Source organism: Euprymna scolopes, chromosome 41 (assembly GCF_053919585.1).
Source record: "Euprymna scolopes isolate OS-2025 chromosome 41, ASM5391958v1, whole genome shotgun sequence".
Classification (NCBI taxonomy): Eukaryota; Metazoa; Mollusca; class Cephalopoda; order Sepiida; family Sepiolidae; genus Euprymna; species Euprymna scolopes.
In genome coordinates this window covers 5034234-5059233 of record NC_136522.1, presented here as the reverse complement: position 1 = coordinate 5059233, position 25000 = coordinate 5034234, and the positions used below count along the sequence as shown (strand labels likewise).

Genomic DNA, 25000 nt, shown 5'->3' with positions numbered 1-25000 from the left:
ATATATCAAATTCACTCATAAACTAATTAACGATCATTATGATTTTTATATACAGCTCCAAAGCTTAAGGGGCAGTAATATGGGTTATAATTAGTTTAATTTAGTTTTGTGCAAAAGGACAAAGAGAAGGTAGAAACCCTTTCTGAAATTTCCGATTTTTATGAATTTTTAACTTTAGTTAATAAGCACCAATTAATAAAAATGAAAACGGCTCAAGGAGGATTTGAAATTGAGAGCGACTGTGTTATAGTTTCATATGAAGCAGCCCTATGGTATTGTGTTCAACATACGGATAGTTTTAGGAAAATAAACTTTGCTCGTGGAATTTTATGTTTAGCTTTGGGCACAGATAGAGTAGGAGAAATTGTTGGTAGTGATTGTAATTAGACGAGTGTTTGCTGTGAATGTTTATATAGGATCATAAATTGAAGCTCAATCGAGCACCTGCCATGCAAATAATAATGGAGCAGAGAAAGACGCAACGTCTTTTTTGTCTTTCTTGTATAAATGAAACTTTTTATCAGAATATATCGTATGTAACATTTAATAGCTAATATTGATATAAATGTTCGCTCTATCTTAATATTTACAACAAAGACGCGTTCATGGCCTATTAATTTTTAAAAATAAAAAAAGAGAGATTTATTTCCGAATTACACGTTTCCATTCGAGTCGATCTGACTTGCAAAGAAGTCTAAACGCACATTTTGTGTGTGTGTGTGTGCGTGTGCGTGTGTGTGTGTGTGTGTGTGTGTGTGTGTGTGTGTGTGTGTGTGTGTGTGTGTGTGTGTGTGAAGGTGACAACCAGCAATAAGTTCTGTTATCTCTCCCCCTTTGTCTTTGTGTCGTTTTCTCCTTTTCCCCCTCTCATCACCGCCTACAAATTCTCCCTTCCTTTCTTTTTTTGTTTTATTCCTCGCTCTCTCTCGCTCTCTCTCGCTCTCTCTCTCCCCACTTCTAAAATATCCTTCTTTTTCTTCACCCCTTTTTCCAGTTTTTTTTTTAAATAAATACAAAAACGATTGTAAATTTCTTCAATAATTCTAGTCGAACGCTGAACCCCAACTAGCTCTTCTCGTTCGATAAAGCCCTTTTAGGTTGAGATAAATTTAAAATCAGATCGAGGTAAGTTTGTGTCTTGTTTTTCTTTTTACTAACTGAATACGCCAAAAAGCAACTAGCTCCAAAAAAACAATTTACAATTGTTTTTTTGGAGTAATAAATAAATTTAATTGTAAATTTTAACTTATAGTTTTTATTTGCTTTCTCTTATAATGAGCTCTACCCTTTATTATTTTTGTATTGAGCTTTTTTTATTTGGTTGGGATTAATATATATATATATATATATATATATATATATATATATATATATATATATATATATACGAGCAAACAGTTAATAAAGCATGTTAAAAAACACTTTGAAATGAGTTAAAAACATAAGTCAAAGATCTTAATTGATAACAAAAAAGTGAAGCAGAGGAAATATGGTGAAGAAAAAGGTGATTACACGTGAATGGATAGTCTGGTGGAAGATAAATAATCCAGTGACGGTAAAATTCAAATATATAACTTCAAGAAAGTTAATTGAATTTCCATTTTCACAAGTAAAATCCAAGGAAATCCCGTAATTGGAAGATGGTCCAAAATAATACAAAAGCAGAAATCCATGGAATAATTCACAAAAATGTGTACAAGGAAAAAAAAGGAAAAAATTCCAATAATATTAATAAAAGAAAAATAAGATATGCTTTTCACTCTACTGCCGAGATATATATATATATATATATATATATATATATATATATATATATATATATATAATTGGTATTTATATTACATTGAAGTTTACCATTGATTATATCACGTAAACATTGCATCCCCTTTGATCTCACTAATATATATATATATATATATATATATATATATATATATATATAATATATGTATATATATATATTTGATCTCACTAATATATATATATATATATATATATATATATAATATATATATATATATATATATATATATATATATATATATATATATATATATATATTATAACCATTTAATTTTTTTTCTCCAGGTTCGCATAAAGCATTATTCCGCTCCGCAATGCGGCATTGGGAAAATTACACGTGTATAACATTTGTGGAACGAACACCAGAACATGTGGATTACATTTTCTTCACAGAAAGACCTTGTGGGTAAGTCATATAAAGAAAAATTATAACATTTATTCTTTGTTGATCGTATACTAACGAGTTATCGCTTATCAAGGCCAAAAACTCGCTAGAGTATAAAGGATTAAGCTTTTTCAGGAGAGCTAACTCCGTAAGGATTGGAGACAATTGTTGAAACTGGACAGAATTTGGTTGTGTCCGACGACTCAGGAATTTGTTTACATGTGACTTGAAAACAACCATGTTGTATTGCGTTCCGCAGACGAGACGAATGGTTTTTGGAAAGAAACTTTGCTCATGGAAGTTTTGATTATTTTAGGTACGAAGTGGAAGAGGAGACATTTAATTACAGTGGTTGCAGCTAGACGAGTTTTGTTGTGAATGTTTTACAGGGCGAACCATAGATTGGAGCTCAATAGAGCACCTGTTGTGAAAATAACGAGAGAGCAGAGATAGACTAGCAACATGCCTTCTGTAAGAGAGTTCCACAGGCGTGCAGTTATAAGAAAGAAGCTTTGTTCATGGAATGTACGTTTCGGTTTAGGCACAGATAAAGATTGGGGAAATTTATTGACAGTGGTTTTAGATAGACGAGTGTTTTTCGTGAATGTTTGACGAAAGGGGGCCATAGATGCGAGCTCAGACGAGCGCTTGCCATGGAAATAATGATAAAGCAACGTCTCTTCTGTGGGAACGAGGTTGCAGGGAAGAGAAAAGGGCGCCCTAAGCTACGAAGTCTATTCTGAACTCTATCAAACAGGATAAGCTTCTCCTGCCCAGATGTGGCAACAATGCTCCATCATTGGGCGTACTTCGATCTTATATAGATAGAGAATTGCATCATCAGTGAGATATCTACTAGAGCGGCAGAAGGACCCCACCATTTTTCCAGTGACCTTGGCAACAGATTTGATGTACGTGTTCCATTTCAGATCAGTAATAAAGGTCAAGCCCAGGAGCTTGTCGAAACATGGAGCCTCCCCAAGACGAGAGCAATTCATTTCAATTGACCGCTCTGAAAGAATTGTTTGGTCTCGCTGGGGTTATTATGACAACCTTTTCGCACCCAACTCTCTTTTCCATATATTTCTACTAGTCTCACTACCCGCCACTATACATCACTCGCAGGAGGCATCCACGACATGTTTTTGCCTATATAGAACATGTATTCAACGGCAGTTACTTCAAATATAGTTATATTATTATATTATATAGATTTTTTTTTAGACTATACATAAATTTATTCTAATATTATATATTGATATACTAGAAGGCCGCCTGGCATTGCCCGATCGTAAAATACGCTTAAATATGATATTTTGATTAATGCAGATTTCGTATTTATTATTTTATCTGTGCCCGGCCACGCGTTGCTGTGGCTCAGTTGATGGCCGGAATCACCTGGTAAACCAAAATTGCGAAATATTAAACGTTGGGCATATGAAACGAAATACGCGTTCCGGTTATTGAAAAAGAGTTGTTTATTTAAATAAATCGATATAATCGACTGGAGTTTTTTGTTTGTTTTTGTTTTGTTTTTTGTTTTTTGTTTTTTGCGTTGTAAATTTGAAACTACATTTTTTTAATAAATGCTATCCATAGAAAAACTAAAAAAAAAAAATTAAATAATTAAAATAAATACTATTTCACAAAGTCAACTTCTAGTTAAATGCAAACTATTTCGGTAAAAAAAAAACAACAGTTAATTGTATTTATTTATTTTATTAGTCGGAAGAACAAAGATTTATGTGAAAAGAAATGTTAGCTTATGTAAGTGTCCAGAAACGGCGATTTGGTGGCCATATATGAGTAAAAGCACTATAAACTTAATCAGATTAGGTAGAAGAGTAACTTACCTGACCTTTGATAACATTTATTTCGTACGTAATAAAATGTCGGAAAAGAGAAGACAAAAATAAACGAAAAGTCGATTTTATTGATTTATTATGTTCATTCAAATTCGAGTAAAATGAACGATTATCTTTCAATGTGTTTCGCTTGATTGTCCGACAACGAAATTATTTTTTAAGACACACGTTAAAACGAACACGCACACAGGCATACTCATGCGCAAACTGTAATAAGCGTTACGCGCATTGAGAGAGAAATAAAGAGAGAAAGAAAGAGAGAGATGTGCTAATATCAACCCCTTAACACACAAAAGAATATGTCGCTACAGCATGTAAACTACAAAGCAAGTATCAGTGCGCGCACACACGCACAAACACAAATACACAAAGGACTGCAATACTCTAAGCATTTAATTGACTTGAAGTTGTACGGAATAATATGCATGTTAGTGACGCCATGATTTATTGTTAATAACCGTTCGTTTATATAGGGAAGAATCGAATTCGAGAATATCAGAATGTTCAGACCTCAACCAATCATAATGGGCGGAATATGGCTAGGGAACAGTTATTATTTATTAATCAGAAAAGGGAAAACTTTTGTTATGTCTATGCGTTTATGATCCAGATACGATGGATGTAAACACATTATCTGTTGAAAGTGTAGATTTCCTCCTGATGTTGACTGGTGGTGATAGGAGGACTAAATATTTAGAGGGAAAAATAGGAACACCTTCATCTAAAGATGTTGCGATTGTGAATGTGTTGCTCTTAGGATGCAATGTTGATATAAATAGTTGTGTTTCCAGTTACTTTGTTGAGACTATCAGTAAACTTTTTTGTTGTCTTCCTCTGCTGTTCCTTCCGGCGAGTTTTCCTAAGATCAAGCTTTATTTTCCAAGCTGTTTGCACGCATTAAATGGCCGAAGAACTTTAACCGTCTGGCGCGCATGGTACTCTGCCTTACGCATGACTTTTTCGATGTCTTCCTTTTTGTTCCTGAGATTTGTAGAATTCTCCTTAAAAAACCATATCAATGCTGCTTCCAAACAACTTTCAGCCGCTTTCGCAACCGTAAATGAGAATTGACCATATGTTCATCTTCAAGCTCCTGACTTTTGTGTTTAGTTTTGTTTCTGTTTTGTAAGATGCATTCCATGTTATGGAAGGCAGGTTTTGTAAGATGCACTCCATGTTATGGAAGGCAGGTTTTGTAAGATGCACTCCATGTTATGGAAGGCAGGTTTTGTAAGATGCACTCCATGTTATGGAAGGCAGGTTTTGTAAGATGCACTCCATGTTATGGAAGGCAGGTTTTGTAAGATGCACTCCATGTTATGGAAGGCAGGTTTTGTAAGATGCACTCCATGTTATGGAAGGCAGGTTTTGTAAGATGCACTCCATGTTATGGAAGGCAGGTTTTGTAAGATGCACTCCATGTTATGGAAGGCAGGTTTTGTAAGATGCACTCCATGTTATGGAAGGCAGGTTTCGTAAGATGCACTCCATGTTATGGAAGGCAGGTTTTGTAAGATGCACTCCATGTTATGGAAGGCAGGTTTTGTAAGATGCACTCCATGTTATGGAAGGCAGATTTCGTAAGATGCACTCCATGTTATGGAAGGCAGGTTTTGTAAGATGCACTCCATGTTATGGAAGGCAGGTTTTGTAAGATGCACTCCATGTTATGGAAGGCAGGTTTTGTAAGATGCACTCCATGTTATGGAAGGCAGGTTTTGTAAGATGCACTCCATGTTATGGAAGGCAGGTTTTGTAAGATGCACTCCATGTTATGGAAGGCAGGTTTTGTAAGATGCACTCCATGTTATGGAAGGCAGGTTTTGTAAGATGCACTCCATGTTATGGAAGGCAGGTTTTGTAAGATGCACTCCATGTTATGGAAGGCAGGTTTTGTAAGATGCACTCCATGTTATGGAAGGCAGGTTTTGTAAGATGCACTCCATGTTATGGAAGGCAGGTTTTGTAAGATGCACTCCATGTTATGGAAGGCAGATTTTGTAAGATGCACTCCATGTTATGGAAGGCAGGTTTTGTAAGATGCACTCCATGTTATGGAAGGCAGGTTTTGTAAGATGCACTCCATGTTATGGAAGGCAGGTTTTGTAAGATGCACTCCATGTTATGGAAGGCAGGTTTTGTAAGATGCACTCCATGTTATGGAAGGCAGGTTTTGTAAGATGCACTCCATGTTATGAAAGGCAGGTTTTGTAAGATGCACTCCATGTTATGGAAGGCAGGTTTTGTAAGATGCACTCCATGTTATGGAAGGCAGGTTTTGTAAGATGCACTCCATGTTATGGAAGGCAGGTTTTGTAAGATGCACTCCATGTTATGGAAGGCAGGTTTTGTAAGATGCACTCCATGTTATGGAAGGCAGGTTTTGTAAGATGCACTCCATGTTATGGAAGGCAGGTTTTGTAAGATGCACTCCATGTTATGGAAGGCAGGTTTTGTAAGATGCACTCCATGTTATGGAAGGCAGGTTTTGTAAGATGCACTCCATGTTATGGAAGGCAGGTTTTGTAAGATGCACTCCATGTTATGGAAGGCAGGTTTTGTAAGATGCACTCCATGTTATGGAAGGCAGGTTTTGTAAGATGCACTCCATGTTATGGAAGGCAGGTTTTGTAAGATGCACTCCATGTTATGGAAGGCAGGTTTTGTAAGATGCACTCCATGTTATGGAAGGCAGGTTTTGTAAGATGCACTCCATGTTATGGAAGGCAGGTTTTGTAAGATGCACTCCATGTTATGGAAGGCAGGTTTTGTAAGATGCACTCCATGTTATGGAAGGCAGGTTTTGTAAGATGCACTCCATGTTATGGAAGGCAGGTTTTGTAAGATGCACTCCATGTTATGGAAGGCAGGTTTTGTAAGATGCACTCCATGTTATGGAAGGCAGGTTTTGTAAGATGCACTCCATGTTATGGAAGGCAGGTTTTGTAAGATGCACTCCATGTTATGGAAGGCAGGTTTTGTAAGATGCACTCCATGTTATGGAAGGCAGGTTTTGTAAGATGCACTCCATGTTATGGAAGGCAGGTTTTGTAAGATGCACTCCATGTTATGGAAGGCAGGTTTTGTAAGATGCACTCCATGTTATGGAAGGCAGGTTTTGTAAGATGCACTCCATGTTATGGAAGGCAGGTTTTGTAAGATGCACTCCATGTTATGGAAGGCAGGTTTTGTAAGATGCACTCCATGTTATGGAAGGCAGGTTTTGTAAGATGCACTCCATGTTATGGAAGGCAGGTTTTGTAAGATGCACTCCATGTTATGGAAGGCAGGTTTTGTAAGATGCACTCCATGTTATGGAAGGCAGGTTTTGTAAGATGCACTCCATGTTATGGAAGGCAGGTTTTGTAAGATGCACTCCATGTTATGGAAGGCAGGTTTTGTAAGATGCACTCCATGTTATGGAAGGCAGGTTTTGTAAGATGCACTCCATGTTATGGAAGGCAGGTTTTGTAAGATGCACTCCATGTTATGGAAGGCAGGTTTTGTAAGATGCACTCCATGTTATGGAAGGCAGGTTTTGTAAGATGCACTCCATGTTATGGAAGGCAGGTTTTGTAAGATGCACTCCATGTTATGGAAGGCAGGTTTTGTAAGATGCACTCCATGTTATGGAAGGCAGGTTTTGTCATGACGATTCTTTTCTTAATTTCCACGTCACTCTTACCATCAGACGTAATAGTACAACCCAGGTATTTGAGTTTATCAATCTGTCTAATGGTCTCACCTTTACGTTTGATATTTCATTTTGGTACTTCAGCCTTTTTAAGTGATATTTAGTATAAGACGATGCTTTATTTCCATAATTGTTTAGGAATTTGAACAAATATTTAGGAAATTCTGCTAGCCTTTCTAATTTATAGTAATTTTAAGTGTGTATCACTTTATTGCAGTTCTCCTAAAATGCATAGAAAGAGTTGATTGACAGCTACTGAAAAGAAAGATGAACTCCATGCTAAAGAAGGCAGATTTTGTTATGACGATTCTTTTCTAAATGTCTACGTAATAGAACAACCCAGGTATTTGAGTGTATCAACCTGTCTAATGGTCTTACCTTTACGTTTGAGATCCCATTTTGGTACTTCAGCCTTTTCCAAGGATGGAATATTGCTGACATATCTGGGCAGGAGCTGCTAAAAACAGCCTATCCTGCCTTGACAGAGTACAAAATAGACTTCGTGGCTTAGTGGGGGATGCCCTTTTCTCTACCCTGCAACCTCTCTCCCACAGAAGAGTCGTTGCGAGCCTATCCTTGTTTTATCGTTATTTCCATGGCAGGTACTCGTCTGAACTCCAATCTATGGTCCCCCCCCTCGCCAATCTTTCACGAAAAACACCCGTCTAGCTGAATCCACTGTGAAAAATTTCCCCCACTCTTTATCTGTGCCTAAATCAAAACGCGGATTCCATGAACAAAGCTTCTTTCTTAGAACTGCACGCCTGTGGAACTCTGTTCCGTCTGCCTGTTTCCCACCTGACTACAACTTGGATGTGTTCAAGTCCAATGTTAACAAATTCCTAATGAACCGCCCCCTTAAGTAAACACTTCATCAAATCTCCACACTAACGGAATGTACTTGCAATAACCCTTATCCCTGAGTGGCTTACGGGCCTTGATAAGTGGTGACTACTATGTAAAAAAAAAAAAAATCATTCTGTCTTCCTAGAATTCTGTCTTCGCAATCCTTTCTTCTCGCTTTCATTGTTCTTTGCAATTTGTCTTCGGGATCTGCGATGATTGGTTGTTTTTGTTTTACGGCATATCAACTCTTTTCGGGTTATTTAATGCCGAATCCAAAGATTTTGAAGAAAAAAATTTTTAATAGAATATATTTGTTGTTTTCACGTCGATTGGTGCATTGGATAGAGACGTTGAATCTCTACGATTCCAAGTAAGAATAGTCTGAAGATAGCGGTTTCAATATTACCCAAAGCCGGCTAGAGGCTTACTTGGCCAAAACGTGGTGAGACGACAACAACTATGGATGGCAGTGATGGCTGAGAATGCAGTTAGGAGATTCGAAGTTCCTATCCGTCGCGGTTACCACCTGACGAAGGCTAGAGGAATAGTTGGCCGAAACGTTGGGAATAAACAATCCAATAAAAGATGAAAAACAACTAATAAAGATGAGAATAATAGTCCGAAATAAAAAAATGAATTCCAATTAAGGAATAATATATATACCTTTGAGTAGTCTTTCTATGAGGGTTCTCAAGGTGAAAATTGCATTTTTGTGGCCGCTTTGAGTCCCAATTCATCAATAGCAGTAACCAGCTCGATTGGAAAGTTGTTGGATGCTGGTGCCTTCGCTCTTTTCATTTGTTCTGAAAGTACTGTGTACTTCATCTTGGAGTATCACAGCAACCACTGTAAAAGAGTAATAAGAAATGCAAGAGAGCTATATGCCCAATCTGTTAAATCCAAGGTAGCTGATCAGCAGCTTGGATCCCACCAGTTTTGGCAAATAACAAATAGGATCCTGAACAGAAGTGTGCGTTCTATCCCAACCATTATCAATGGACCAGAGGTCATCTCGTCAGCGTCAGACAAGGCCAAACTATTTGCAAAGAACTTTGCAGCTAATTCTACCCTATGCGACGAAGGCCATCAACTCCCCATATTTCCTCCTATAACACAGAACAAGCTAGGTAACATACAAATATCCGTGCATGAGGTCGCCAAGCTAATAAAGAACCTAGATTCCAGTAAAGCAACTGGCCCTGATGGCATCCCAATTATAGTGTTAAAAAAGCTTCAACCAGAACTTGCTCCCATACTTACGAAACTATTTAAGCGCTGCCTTAAGGAGAAGTGCTTTCCGACTCCCTGGAAGACCTCATCAGTTTGCCCTGTATTTAAGAATTCAGGTGATAAGTCATCTCTCTCTCAGTACAGACCTATAAGTCTCCTGTGTGTTATGAGTAAGTTGCTGGAATCCATATTAAATAGAGAAATAGTCAACCACCTCAGCAGGAATAACCTTCTTAGTGACACACAATATGGTTTCCGCTCTGCAAGATCTACCGCAGATTTGCTGACGGTTATGTCCCACAGGATTAGTGATTCTCTTGACAAAGGCTTCCTTTCTAGGGCAATTGCTCTTGACATATCAAAGGCCTTCGACAAGGTATGGCATAAGGGTCTACTTTACAAGATTTCCAGCTACGGTATAACTGGAAATTTTTTCTCAATCATTAAATCATTTTTCTCCGATAGGCTCATAAGAGTAGTGGTAGATGGACAAAAATCGGAGGCCTGCAATATAAATGCTGGAGTCCCTCAGGGGTCAATCCTGGGCCCAACTCTCTTCCTGATCTACATCAATGACCTCCCTAAACACATACTTAAATCATTCGTTGACATCTATGCTGATGACACGACCATCTACGGCAAAACATCAAACGCTGTAAATGACAAAGTTCTCTCTGATTCTCTCTCCTCTGATCTCGAGCGCGTGGTTCAGTGGGGGAAGATGTGGCTGGTTACCTTTAATGCATCAAAAACCAAACTCCTATCCTTACATCATCAACGCTCTGATCCCCAGCTGGCATCAATTGTGATGGATGGCTCTCGTCTGGGTGAGGCCCCGTGTTTTGACAAGCTTCTGGGTTTGACCTTTACTCTTGATCTGAAATGGAACACATACATCAAGTCTGTTACCAAGGTCGCTGGAAAGATGGTGGGATCCTTCTACCGCTCCAGAAGATATCTCACTACTGATGTAATTCTCTATCTATATAAAAGCCAGGTACGTCCAAGGATGGAATACTATTGACATATCTGGGCAGGAGCTGCTAAAAACAGCCTATCCTGCCTTGACAGAGTACAAAATAGACTTCGTGGCTTAGTGGGGGATGCCCTTTTCTCTACCCTGCAACCTCTCTCCCACAGAAGAGACATTGCAAGCCTATCCTTGTTTTATCGTTATTTCCATGGCAGGTGCTCGTCTGAACTCCAATCTCTGGTCCCCCCTCGCCAATCTTTCACGAAAAACACCCGTCTAGCTGAATCCACTGTGAAAAATTTCCCCCACTCTTTATCTGTGCCTAAATCAAAACGTGGATTCCATGAACAAAGCTTCTTTCTTAGAACTGCACGCCTGTGGAACTCTGTTCCGTCTGCCTGCGTCCCTCTGGACTACAACTTGGATGTCTTCAAGTCCAATGTTAACAAATTCCTAATGAACCGCCCCCTTAAGTAAACACTTCAGCAAATCTCCATACTAATGTACTTTACTTGCAATAACCCTTATCCCTGAGTGGCTTCCGGGCCTTGATAAGTGGTGATCACGGTGTAAAAAAAAAATCATAAGACCTTCATCACTTCTTTGTATTTTTTTTTTTTTACATAGGCGTCACCACTTATCAAGGCCGATCGGCCACTCAAGGATAAGGGTTAAAGAGTGTAGAGTAGTCAAAAGGACAATATAGTAATCGATAGTAATGGAAGTTCGGTAAATTTGTTAACTTAAGTGGAACGGCTCATCAGAAACTTGTTCACGTTGGACTTGAAGGTGATGGGTCTTTCTCATTTTGTTCCAGCTTCTCTATATATTCGGACCATCGGTTCAAAATATCTTTGATCCTGGATATGACCTTAAACTATATCCGATGGTGAGGCCCCAGCTTTCAGGCTTTGGAGAGTGTGGAGCCACCTTTTAATTGCCATTGCTTCCAGGTCCACTCTGACCCGGAGTGGTAGTACATGTTAGGGTCCCAACTATGGATTAAATAGAAACCGATTTGAATATATATATATATATATATATATATATATATATATATATATATATATATATATATATATATATATATATATTCTATTAAAAAAAATTTTCTTCAAAATAACTGGATTCGACATTAAATAGCCTGAAAAGCGTTGATAAGCCGTAAAACAAAAACAACGAAAACAACGATCAAAATATCTTCTTTTTCATGAGAATGCCACCATCTTTGGATTTAATTCAACCAGTTTGGACTGCGTCCTTTTTTACAGTCAGTTCTTGTATGTGTTTGTGCTAGTGCTTGCTGTCGACTTTTGTGTTATTTTCGATTCCAGCGCTGAAGATTTATCCATTGTTCCATTACTGCACTCATGGCTTATAACACCAATCTGTCCAGTTCTTTGTCGTCTTTTCCTTTCATTCTCTCTTTTACTACATTCAGAATTTCTGATTTAATCCATTTCTTGCCTTCTTTTCGTTTTGTGGCAGGTATATGTTTTATGGGTGCCTCGGTGAGACTCTCTTTCATTAATTGCCATATTTCTTCCACTTTTTTTTAGCCAATCCAGCACTTTAAATCTATTTTTTAATATGTCTGATATCCTGGTTTTGTAAACTTTTAGTTTAGCTAAATCCCTTAGTTTTAATTTGGGAAGAGTCGGTTCGGTTGGATTCAAATTCTGTAGAAAAGAAAAATAATAACGCTTTGTTCAATAATTATTTTTTAATAAATATTTGTATATAATTATCTGAAAAAAAAAGTAAAAATAAAATATTTCCGCTGCCATATTTATCTAAATTCAATTTCTTCTGTTAACTCTTAAAAATGTAATCTTAATTCAATAACTAAATCGCTGGTGGCCACTGCTTTTAATTTTCTTAAAAAATTCTTATACTGCAGACAATTGACTAAATTGATTTACGAATTACAAGTGTCGAGCAAAGGAAAATTACTTAAAAATAAAAAATAATACAAATTACTGGTAGAAATTCATCCAATGAATGTTAGTTACACACACACACACACACACACACACACACACACACATGCATACATACATACATACATACATACATACATTAATACATATTGGAAACTTTGCTGTTCTTTTCGATGTTTGGAGCTTTTTTTTTTTTAATTTTTGTCTCATTGTGGCAACTGCTGGGTTTGATCACTTCCCCATTGGGAGAGAAGTTGTAATTTTTATTCTTAATTGTTACGCTATCTTTGAATTATATATATATATATATATATATATATATATATATATATATATATATATATATATATATATATATATATAGGGGCAAATAGTTAATAAAACATGCTAAAAACACTTTGAAAAAGAGTTAAAAACATATTTAATCTGAAAGGGAAACACTAAATAAGTGGATAGTCCTTAATCCGCGGCGTTTCGAAGAAATACTTTCCTTCTCATCAGAGAGTAGGAATTAGCAAAATGCGGGATGGGATTTTGCTTGCAAAAGTATTTGATGAAACTGCAAGTAAGTCAAAGATCTTATTTGATAACAAAAAGTGAAGCAGAGGGAATATGGTAAAGAAAAAGGTGATTTCACGTGAATGGATAGTCTGGTGAAAGGTAAATTATTCAATGACGGTAAAATCCAAAAGTGTAACTTAAAGAAAGTTAATTAGATTTCCAATTTTATATATATATATATATATATATATATATATATATATATATATATATATTAGTTTTTTTGGTGGAAATGGTAATTAATAAAAACTGAAGAAAGTGCTCAATACTGCTGTAGAGCAAATATGCTTTTTATTTTTGTTACCGTATCTTTCTTTTAAGTTACATTATTGTTTCAGCTACCCAGCCTGTAGCTATCCGGCCTTTTCAGCTACCCGTCTGTAGCTTCCTCAGACTTTTACAGAAAAGTCTGAGGAAGCTACAGACGGCCAAAAAACGGCCGGGTAGCTGAAACAATAATGTAACTTAACAGAAAGATATGGTAATAAAAATAAAACGTATATATATATATATATATATATATATATATATATATATATATATATATATATATATATATATATGTGTGTGTGTGTGACCCGTGGGTTTGTTACCGATCTGCGTTAGGTCTTATAAGCAAGGACAAAAACGTATATATATATATATATATATATATATATATATATATATATATTATTATTATTATTATTATTATTATTATTATAAAATAGTATTTTACGTGCATAAAGTATACCTATTAAATATGATTTTACGTAATAATAAAGTAAATAAATAAATACGTCCCATAAAAAATAAGTGCGATCTATTCATATATATATATATATATATATATATATATATATATATATATATATATATATATATATATATATATATATATATATTATTTTTTAAATATAATTATCCCCTGACACTTGTATATATAAATATATGATGGTCCCCGTTTTCTATTTACAAAATTTTAGTTAAAGTTTTCTCTTTTCATCCTTATGTAGTTAAATTCTGTTTTAAAATTGAAGACTTTTGCGAAATCGGCTTATGCAAATGCTAAGTCTGTTTCTATTTAACAATTTTAGTAAAGGCCTTTTTTTCCCCTCCTTCATCCTTATATAAATGAACTCTCTTTTGTCATTATAAACATTTTAGAAGTCGGATTATGTAGGTGCTAAGTCTGCGATGGGTTAAAGTTAATATATTTTTTCCATCCGGGAATTTAAACTGCATTCTTTATTTATATATATATATATATATATTCATATATATATATATATATATATATATATATAGAGAGAGAGAGAGAGAGAGAGAGAGAGAGAGAGAGAGAGATGATACAATGTGTAAACAAGATTAATTATTAATAAACGTAAATTTATGCAATTTTCGGGTTTGTATTACTGTACACATAGATTCGAAAAAGTTGTCAAAAAACAAATATATAACAAATAAAAGTTATCAAAGGCAAGATAAGTTACTTTTCTACCAAACTGGATACATTTTTTTTTTGTTTTTATTTAATGTAACATGTTTATTCAGCTCGAAAAACATGCAGTGTTTACCGATGTATTGGAAAATTCAAAATGGCGCCCGACACTATCTTTAACATGGTAAGTTTGGCAAAAGGTGTTATAAATAATAAACTATACAAAATACTATTTAAAAAAACACCGAATATATGTCAACTTATGTCACGGTAACATATAATGAGCGAATTTCTAACAGTATTTTGTCTAGTTTATTATTTATAACATCTTTTCCTGAACTTACCGTGTTAAAGAGAGTGTCGGCGCCATTTTGAATTTTCCAATACATCGGTAAACACTGTATGCTTTTCGAGCTGAATAAACATGTTACATTGAATAAAAACACGAAAATATATCCAGTTTGGTAGAAAAGTAACTTATCTTGCCTTGATAACATTTATTTGTTATATATTTGTTTTTTTGACAACTTTTTCGAATCTATGTGTACAGTAATACAAACCCCAATTTTCTAGCAATAGCAACAACACGAGCAAAATTTTTAAAATAAAAAAACACTAAAGAACTCTTTCATTGTCTAAAGAACGATGGTTTCATCCGAAATTTATAAGAAATATTTCAATTTAAAAAAGAAAATAAAACTATTCTAATGAGGAACTACCACTTATTAAGGCCCGAAGGCCACTTAAGGATAAGTCATAATCCGTGTACGATTATGAAAATTGGGTAGAAATTGACTATTTAAGGGAGCAGCTCACCAAGAATTTGTTTAAATTAGACCTGAAGACGACCATGTTGTAGTTAGCTGGAAAGCAGGCTAGCGGAACAGAGTTACACATCCGAGCAGTCCTGGGAAAGAAACTTTGTTTATGGAACTTGTATCTAGATTTAGACACAGATAGAGAATGAGGGAAATTGTTGATAGTGGTTGTAGCTAGGTGAGTGCTTTATTTTTTTTTTTAAACTCTGGCGTGGGGCGACTATAAATTGAAGCTCCAATGAGCACCTCTCATGAAAATAATGATAGAGAAGAGACAATGTCTCTTTTGTGGGAAAGAGGTTGTAGAGAGGAGAAAAGGGCATCACCTATTAGGTTTTGAAGATGGTTTTGAACTCTGTCGATGCAGGATTGGGTGCTTCAGGCGGCTCCTCTTCAGATGTGGCAATGGTACTCCATTTTAGGTCGTATCTGGAGTGGTAGAAGTATCCCACCATTTTTCCAGAAACCTTGGCAACAGATTTGATGTGTGTGTTCTATTTCAGATATGGAGTAAAGGTCAAGCCCAGAAGCTTGTCAAAATATAGAGCCGCCCCAAGGCGAGAGCTATTCATTTCAATTGATGCCGGATGGGGATCAGGGCGATTATGATGTCAAGATAGGAGGTTGGCTTTAGATGCATTAAAAGTAACCAGCCACTTCATTCTTTATTGTACCATATGCTCAAGATCAGAGGAGAGAGAATCAGAGAGAACATTTACGGCCTTTGATGTACTGCCATAGATGGTAGTGTCGTCAGCATAAATGTCTACGAATGATCTTAGGATATTATTTTGAAGATCATTAATGTAGATCAGGGAGATTGCAAATGAGCATAGTTCAGTTTGTCCGTCAGCATCGGTGACCTGTGGGTTTGTTACCGATCTGCGTTAGGTCATAAGCAAGGACAAAATTATGACAAAACCCTCGTTTATCATTGGTTTTGTTAGCCATTCAATATTGTGAACATTGACATCTCCACAGACGTGAACATTGACCGAGAAGACAGGGTTTGATCACTTTGCTTAGCGATACTGTCAAAGATGGCTGCTCCATCAGTATGGCGATGGTAGAGGGCGAATATAAATGCTGTGCTGTAATAAGCGCTACTCTAAAGCAAATGTAAGGATGTTTATGTGAGAAAATGTCTCTATCAAACTACTTTGTCAATTTTTGGTCTACAGACTTGAAACTCGATATCTGGGGCATTTGAACCTGTGGGACGAATTCGATTTGGCTTTTAGCCGGTAAAAATAGCTGCTAAGGGGATCAAATAAAAATTGGAACTTGAACATGTAAGGATGTTTGGAGTCTTCTTTGGAGATGCCCCTAAGCCTAACCCTAACAAAGCATCCCTAATGTAGAAGCATATTCCATGTTCATGGCGGTTTTGAGAATCGGGTTTAGATGGGAAGTTAGAATTCTACTTCCTGATCTTCATTAATAACACAATGAATTGATGATTCTTGCAAACAACAGCATCTAGGAGCCAAGATTGCTCTTTCAAGAAGTCATCCAACATTGTGGAAATTTTTAGCAATATCTTGGAAAACTTCAGTAATCAGATCACCAATTGAATTCATCATCTGGCCACATGGTAAGTTGTGCAGTTGAAAATCTCTATTCAATGTTATTGAACAAATGCCAATGAAAAAGAGATGATTTTGGGAAAGTGTTGCAAACAGATCATCAAATAAACTGAAAACCAAAACGTGGTTACTACGCAGCATTGCAGAAGTACCAGACTTTCATATCATATGTTACATGTTACATGTTAAATGGAAGGAAAGAATTCGAGACCGAATCGAACATTCGGTTCCCAAGGACAGCGGCAGTTTTTTTTATAGATAAACCACTTATTGTAGATGATATCTCTCTTTTTTTAGGGCCCTGTCGGTGGGGCATTAGAATACGACAGTATGACAAAAGGATTTGTTCGACATTTTGACTCGACTTAACATCGACCAAAACGAACAGAAAGCGGTCATCAAGGTTGACAATGGTTGCAACAGATAAAGACCAATCCGCAGAGGAGTGAAACAGGGGTTTATTTTTTCGCCTAACCTCTTCAACATTTACAGCGAAATGATTTCATGCATAAGTGAAAATCAAGAAGGTGTTAATGTAGGCGGTCGTACTATCAACAGTTTAAGACACGCAGATGACATTGTCTTCATCGTAGATTCGGCCCTGTCGGTGGGGCATTAGAATACACCGACTGCTCCCCTGCAGAGGGTAAAAGCCCCTCAATGGGGGTCCTGGATATGACCTTAAACTATATCCAGTGGTGAGGCCCCAGCTTGTGGGCTTTGGGGAGTGTGGAGCCACCCTTTAATTACTATTGCTCCCAGGTCCACTCTGACCCGGAGTGGTAGTACCTGTTAGGGTCCCAACTATGGGTTAAATAGAAACCGAAGTGAAAACAACAAATATATTCTATTAAAAAAAAATTTCTTAAAAATCTTTGGATTCGGCATTAAATAACCCGGAAAGGGTTGATATGCCGTAAAACAAAAACAACCAACCAACCAACTCTCTTTTTTTACCATTCTAAGTTGATGACGAAATCGACTAAGGAAGCAGTTTCACACAAGTACAACGGGTCAGGTTTCGTCTCCTGTAATTTGATTTCAGCCTCTGTAATGTTGGAACGTAGACCTCTGTTTGTTAGAGAAGGGGGCCTTGCAGTAGTGGTCTACGTTGGAAGTTGCCGTTCTAAGTTTTATCTTGGTTTGTATGTTGGAGTTTTCCATAGTTAGGGTTGGGATTTGTTGAGGAGGTCAGCAGAGTTGTTGGGAGCCAGGCTCAGGAAAAGTAAGAGAGAAAGTTAAGGACGAAGGAGAAAGTGAAGACAGAAAAAATTTGTAAATCATTGAAAAACAAAAGCCGTGGCAGTTCTCACTAATATGGTATCGAGGCCCCACCAGAAGGTACTGCATAGTTCAGACTCTATTCACCAAACGGCAGATGCACCTCCTGATAGGCAGACCTCCATGAAGGTTAGTCTAAAGTTCGGGTCTCTATCAAACAAATAATGTCAGCTCAGGAAAACGTTTACCTCTAGCACCCTTATTAGTTGCACGGCCATAAAAATGCAAATAGAATGGAAAAAGAATTTAGTCATCTCTAGCTCGACCGAGTACACAGCATTTTCTTCCCATTTCTAGAAGATAAATAGATGGAAGCAAAAAAAAATGCATCTTAACGTATTTTTAAAAGCAGTTTGTCTGTTTATTCAAAGTTTTAAATTCTAATTTTAAAGATGCTTAAAATAGCTTACAAATTTCAATTTTCATATTTCATTTAATCACATAAATTAATATACGAAGATATAATTTTATGCATACATTTTCAGTATCTACTTCAACAGTGCTCGATACATTTACAGAGCTAGGTAGTAAGTTATGAAAATATATATGGCAATTAAGCTACGCAGAATATTCCGCGTTTCATTCTCAAGCCTGACGAATTCTCACAAGAATGAAACGCGGAATATTCTGTGTAGCTTAACTGCCATATATATATATATATATATATTCATACACTCACTATATATATATATATATATATATATATATATATATATATATATATATATATATATATATATATATATATATAAAACGGGATTTCTTTGGATTTTACTTGTACAAATGGAAATTCTTTTAACTTTCTTGAAGTTTTACATTTGGATTTTACCGTCACTGGATTTTTTATCTTCCACCAGGCTATCCATTCGTGTGTAATCACCTTTTTCTTTACCATATTCCCTCTGCTTCACTTTTTTTGTTTTCAAGTAAGATCTTCGACTTATTTGTTGTTTCATCAAATACTTCTGCATGCAAAATCCGATCCCGCATTTTGCTAATTCCTACCCTTTGATGAGAAGGAAAGTATTTCTTCGAAACTCCGCGAATTAAGGTCTATCCATTTATCTAGTGTTTCCTTTTCAGATTAAATATGTTTTTAACTCATTTCAAAGTGTTTTTTTAACATATTTTATTAACTGTTTGCTCATATATATATATATATATATATATATATATATATATATATATATATATATATATATATTGCTTAGTGCGTTAGCATCTTCTCTACTATTCTGATGAGAAACATAAGCTTCGAAATGCCTTGGCATAAAGAGTCCCTTTTATCTCCCAACTAATTGTCTGTATTCCCTTATTAAATAAATGAACCAATCTATATTTACCCATATATAGTTTTTGTGACTTCATTTCCCTTCCCTATTTGTTCTCATATATATATATATATATATATATATATATATATATATATATATATATATATATATATATATATATATATATACTAGCTGAAGTTGCCAGGTTGTATTTGGTATATTAGAATATTCTATCCTCATACATAATTATCTTATTGATTAAACGAAACATAAATTCATAATGGCTTCTTTTTCCACATCCTCCATGAGGTAGGAGCAGTAACAGCGTTTTATTTTATAGAGGCATCGCCAGTAGCCCTAATCCTCTTTTCTAGTTTAATCTTTTTTCTTTTAGTCATTCTGCTTTCAAAATATGGCGTAAGAATTGCAATTATTATTTTATATCATAGTGCATAACTGAAAACTGTTAAATTTCCTTTTTTTTTTTTTTTTTTTTACATTTTCACCCCAAACAAGGCACACTGCCACTTTCGTGTAGGGGGCTACTATCAGGGGCAACAACTACTAGGGTACTATGTAGGGGTTTGGGCAGCAAGATGTCGGTTCACATTGCACTTGAACTTCTGCACGTCAGTACAGTTGGGGAAGCAGGGACCTGGAATGGAATTCCAAAGTCTAGCGGTTCTGGGGAAGAAACTACTGGAGTAGAAAGATCTTTTACATCTAGGGATCTCTACAGTGTGGGGGTGGGATTTAGCAGCCTGTCGGGTTTGTCGAGGGTGTTCACGTCGTGGGCGTACAAGTGCTTGCAGTTCGTCAGAGCATTCACCATTATAATACTTGTAGAACAGGCAGAGGGATGCAACGTTTTGTTGATGGGACAGAGGCTGAAGCTTAGATGCCAGTTCAGGGCCTATCAGATTTGCGACTCTCTTTTGAACCTTGTCAAGGAGCGAGAGACTAGTAGCAGATGCACCAGCCCAAATATGACAGAAATACTCCATACATGGGCGAATGGTGGCCTTATAGAGGTACGGGATACTTTCGGGTGTTCGTAGTTTGTTTTAACTATTTAATGTACAATATATATAAAGATGACATTAGTAATCTATTCTGTTAATGAAATAATTTAAATTTTAGTTTCAAGCAGTGCATATCTGAACACTGGTAAATGTACCTGCAGCATTAATTTTAATGAACCTCTATATAAACAATATTTTGGGTGTGACCTCTAACAGGTGAACGAAGATTTTTTTCAGGACTTCCAATGCATGAACAACCAACATACAACTGACCATGAGAAAAGCAAGTTGTTTGAAGTTTAAGTCCAACAACCTTGAGGCTTTGTCCTGGAGCTTTATATATAGACATGGCAAGACTAATTTATTGGGATATGTAAATGTTTGAACTTAAATGACATGTCAGAAGGAATACGGGGAATCTTAGGAATTAACAAAGTTTCACCTTTAAAATTTCCAGTTATTATAATTATTTCTAACCATATGCCATTAAACGGTGTAAGTGGATCAAGATTTCTTAATAATGTAACCGGCGGTCCCTTCCTTCAATATCAGGTTATGATGTGACATTCTAGGCGGTCGCAGTGAATTCTATAGAAATTCTACTTTCAATGGATTGATAACTCTGCAAAAAATTATAATTGATCATATCAACAGCATCATTTCTAGGGGGTCAAGATTGCTCTTACGCGAAGCCATCCAACATTGTGGAAATTTTTAGCAATATCTGTGAAATCTTAGTCATTAATTGAATTTACCGTCTGACCACGTGGTAATTCGTGCAATTGAAGATCTCTATTCAATGTTATTGAACCATTGCCAGTGATTTGAGAAAAGTGCTGCCGACTGATCATCAAATAAATGTGCCGTCATAATGATATTCTCCAAACTAAAAACCAAAAACGTGGTTACCATGCAGTATTGCAGAAGTGCCGGATTTTCATATCACATTTTAAATGGAAAGAAACAATTTGGGACCGAATCAAACGATCTTTCCCCAAGGACAGAAGCATTTTGTTCGAGAGATAAACCACTTATTGCAGACTATAACGTCTTGTTAGACCTATCTCCTTTTTTTACCATTCAAAGGGTAACTTATAGTAATATCATAGTTAAATATTAATAAATTAAGGTGTAGGATGATTTCGGAATACAATGTCAAAAAGAATAGAATTATACTTACAATATTTTGATTTCAGTCTCGTGGCAGTTTTTGGATTGAAAGTTTTATAGGTTTCGGGTATGCTGACAACGAATATCACAGTTAAATTTGGGGATGGTAACTCGTTTACCAGATATAAAACTTATGATATCCAATGTAAAAGCTAATGTAATCCCTGTCAGCCATTTTATTTTCACAACAGAGTAGGTGTTAATGCACATGCACGTAACTGAAGCAGACGATAAAGAAAATATTTTTCGCCCCTCCTACAATAGAAAAACTGGGGTATTTATTCCGAAAGCTGTTCTTAAAATAGGAAGTTGCGGTGTTTATTCCGAAAACCGTTCCTAGCATGGGGAGGCTGGGAGTCTTTATTCCGAAAGCTGTTCTTAACATGGGGAGGTTGGGAGTCTTTATTCCGAAAGCCGTTCTTAACATGGGGAGGTTGGGAGTCTTTATTCCGAAAGCCGCTTTTAACATGGGGAGGTTGGGAGTCTTTATTCTGAAAGCCGTTCTTAACATGGGGAGGTTGGGAGTCTTTATTCCGAAAGCCGTTCTTAACATGGGGAGGTTGGGAGTCTTTATTCCGAAAGCCGCTTTTAACATGGGGAGGTTGGGAGTCTTTATTCCGAAAGCCGCTTTTAACATGGGGAGGTTGGGAGTCTTTATTCCGAAAGCCGTTCTTAACATGGGGAGGTTGGGAATCTTTATTCTGAAAGCTGTTCTTAACATGGGGAAGTTGGGAGTCTTTATTCCGAAAGCCGTTCTTAACATGGGGAGGTTGGGAGTCTTTATTCCGAAAGCCGCTTTTAACATGGGGAGGTTGGGAGTCTTTATTCCGAAAGCCGTTCTTAACATGAGGAAGTTGGGGGTGCTTATTCGAAAAGCTGTTACACATTACTAATTCCTCAGTTGTGAAAATAAAATGGCTGCCAGGGATTACATTAGCTTTTACGTTGGATAACAAATGTTTTCATATCTGGTAAACTACTTATCAGACCCAAATTTTATTGTGATATTCGTTGTCAGCATAACCAAAAACCTACGAAAGTCGACATTTCGAATGTGAACGGTTAGTTGTACCTATTTACTATGCCTCCCCACGGGACAGAGTTAGACACCAGGGTCGTTTTTTAACGTGAACGGTTAGTTGTAGTTAACGTGAAACATCCGAACAAAATTTGCATTTGAATCAGAGAGATCAATAATTGAAAAAAATTAATATTTGTTTTCTCAGAATTTAATGATTATTTTTATTTTATTCGTTACGAAAATTTTTTTTTTTTTTTTTTTGTATTAAAATAAGCCTCTATTTTGTGTTATCATAATTTTCTTTAAAATATTTGAATTTAGTGTAAAGACCACAGCACACACATTCGAAAACGTTAGAATTTTGGTTTGAAATTAATATTTGTTTATACTATCGATGAATGAATAAAAAAGATATATAGGATGTCTTCGTCTTATTTCTTTACAAAAAGAAAAGGATAAATTTGTGAGGATGAGAGACGGATGGATACCCAAACAGGTGTTTTATGGTGGACTTTCCATAGGAAAGAGACTACAGCATAAACCTACGAAAATGGTTTAAAGGAGGAGAGACGTTGCGAGCCTGTCTTTATTTTATCGTTATTTCCATAGCAAGTGCTCGTCTGAGCTCCAATCTCTGGTCCCCTCGACAATCTTTCACGATAAACACCCGTCTAGCTGAAACCACTGTTAATAATTTTTCCCACTCTTTATCTGTGCTAAAACCAAAACGTAGATTCCATGAACAAAGCTTCTTTCCTAGAAGTGCACGCCTGTGGAACTCTCTTCCGCTGGCCTGTTTCCCATCTGACTACAACCTGGATGTGTTCAAGTCCAACATAAACAAATTCCTGATGAACCGCCCTCTTAATTAAGACACTTTATCAAATCTTCCAGTACTAACGATTACTACGATACTATCCCATTGATTACTGTACACGCAATCACCCTTATCCCCGAGTGGCTTCCGGGCCTTGATAAGTGGTGACTACTTTGTAGAAAAAAAAGTACTATGGAATAGCCTTCAGTTGCTGGAAATTGATGTGAATAATTGGGAAGTTAAAATTGTGGATCGAAATAATTGGAGAAAGATAACCATAGAAGGGTGCGGAAAGTTTGAGAAATTTTAAACACGTAATATTGAAACGTGCTCTTAGAAAGCGGGATGAAAGCAGATCCTGTCAACTTTCAACAAGAATTGTGATGCATAACCTGTGGCAGATTTCTTTTGTTTAAAGCTGGTTTGGTAAACTATGTGAAGTCACACAATATTAGACAAGACCAACAATTTTAGGAGGATGTGCTGCCACCCAGATTAACTAAGCGTTGTTTTAGTTTCTTTGGGTTATGCTGTGGATATGTAAGCGGTTTGCTAAGGCATTCAAAGTTGCAAAAATCGTACATCCACATCACAAAACAAGAGCTAGCAGAACAACGTCCATCATAAAACTGGCCAAACATTTTAACCAAGGCTGTTTAACAAATGAGACAGAATCAGAAAAAAAAGTCTGCTACGGAAATAGTTTTAAAAAAATCGCCAAAATTGCACCAAAAACTTCCATTGCAAAAATAAAAATGAAAGAATGGGCCAACTAACAACTTCCCAAGTATTTTCTGGTCTACATAAATAAAGAAGGATCTATAGAATAATGGCTTCAATGTGATCAACAGCAGGTTATACTGGATGCCTGTTGTGGTTGCAAGGTTGAACAATAATAAGTAAGGAAATACAATGAAGACGCAAACAACAAGATAACGCAATAATAAGTGTATTAAAGAAAAGGTATATTTACAATATGTACAAATGACGGTGTCGAGTCAGAGAGTCTTGGTGGGAGGACATGTACGCTCTTCAGCGTCACTTCTGGTGGCATTTGAGTAAGACACACCAAGGCCAACCTAGGCTTGCCATTTATAGTGTTATGTTATTCGCATATGCAAATAAGTGGTTGCCACCACAACAATGCCCAAGATCAAGTCTTTATGACAAATGTTTTTTAAAACATTAGTGGTCTAAGCAATGATGAAAAGAGCAGGTTCTGCCACACAGAAGTAGAAAATATAAGGAACCTGACAACCAGCTGTAAGATTCTGCGGGGGGGGCAGCTACTATA

The 25000-nt window shown here is 36.3% G+C and overlaps 1 protein-coding gene across 1 annotated transcript in view; it reads left to right on the top strand.

The window, feature by feature from the left end:
* Positions 1-25000, top strand: part of LOC145266316 (tolloid-like protein 1) — a 213627-nt gene that overhangs the window by 116745 nt on the left and 71882 nt on the right. Inside the window, exon 4 of the mRNA XM_080121875.1 lies at positions 2089-2209. Within this exon, the coding sequence (XP_079978001.1) occupies positions 2089-2209 (121 nt within the window). The remainder of the gene's footprint in view (positions 1-2088; positions 2210-25000) is intronic.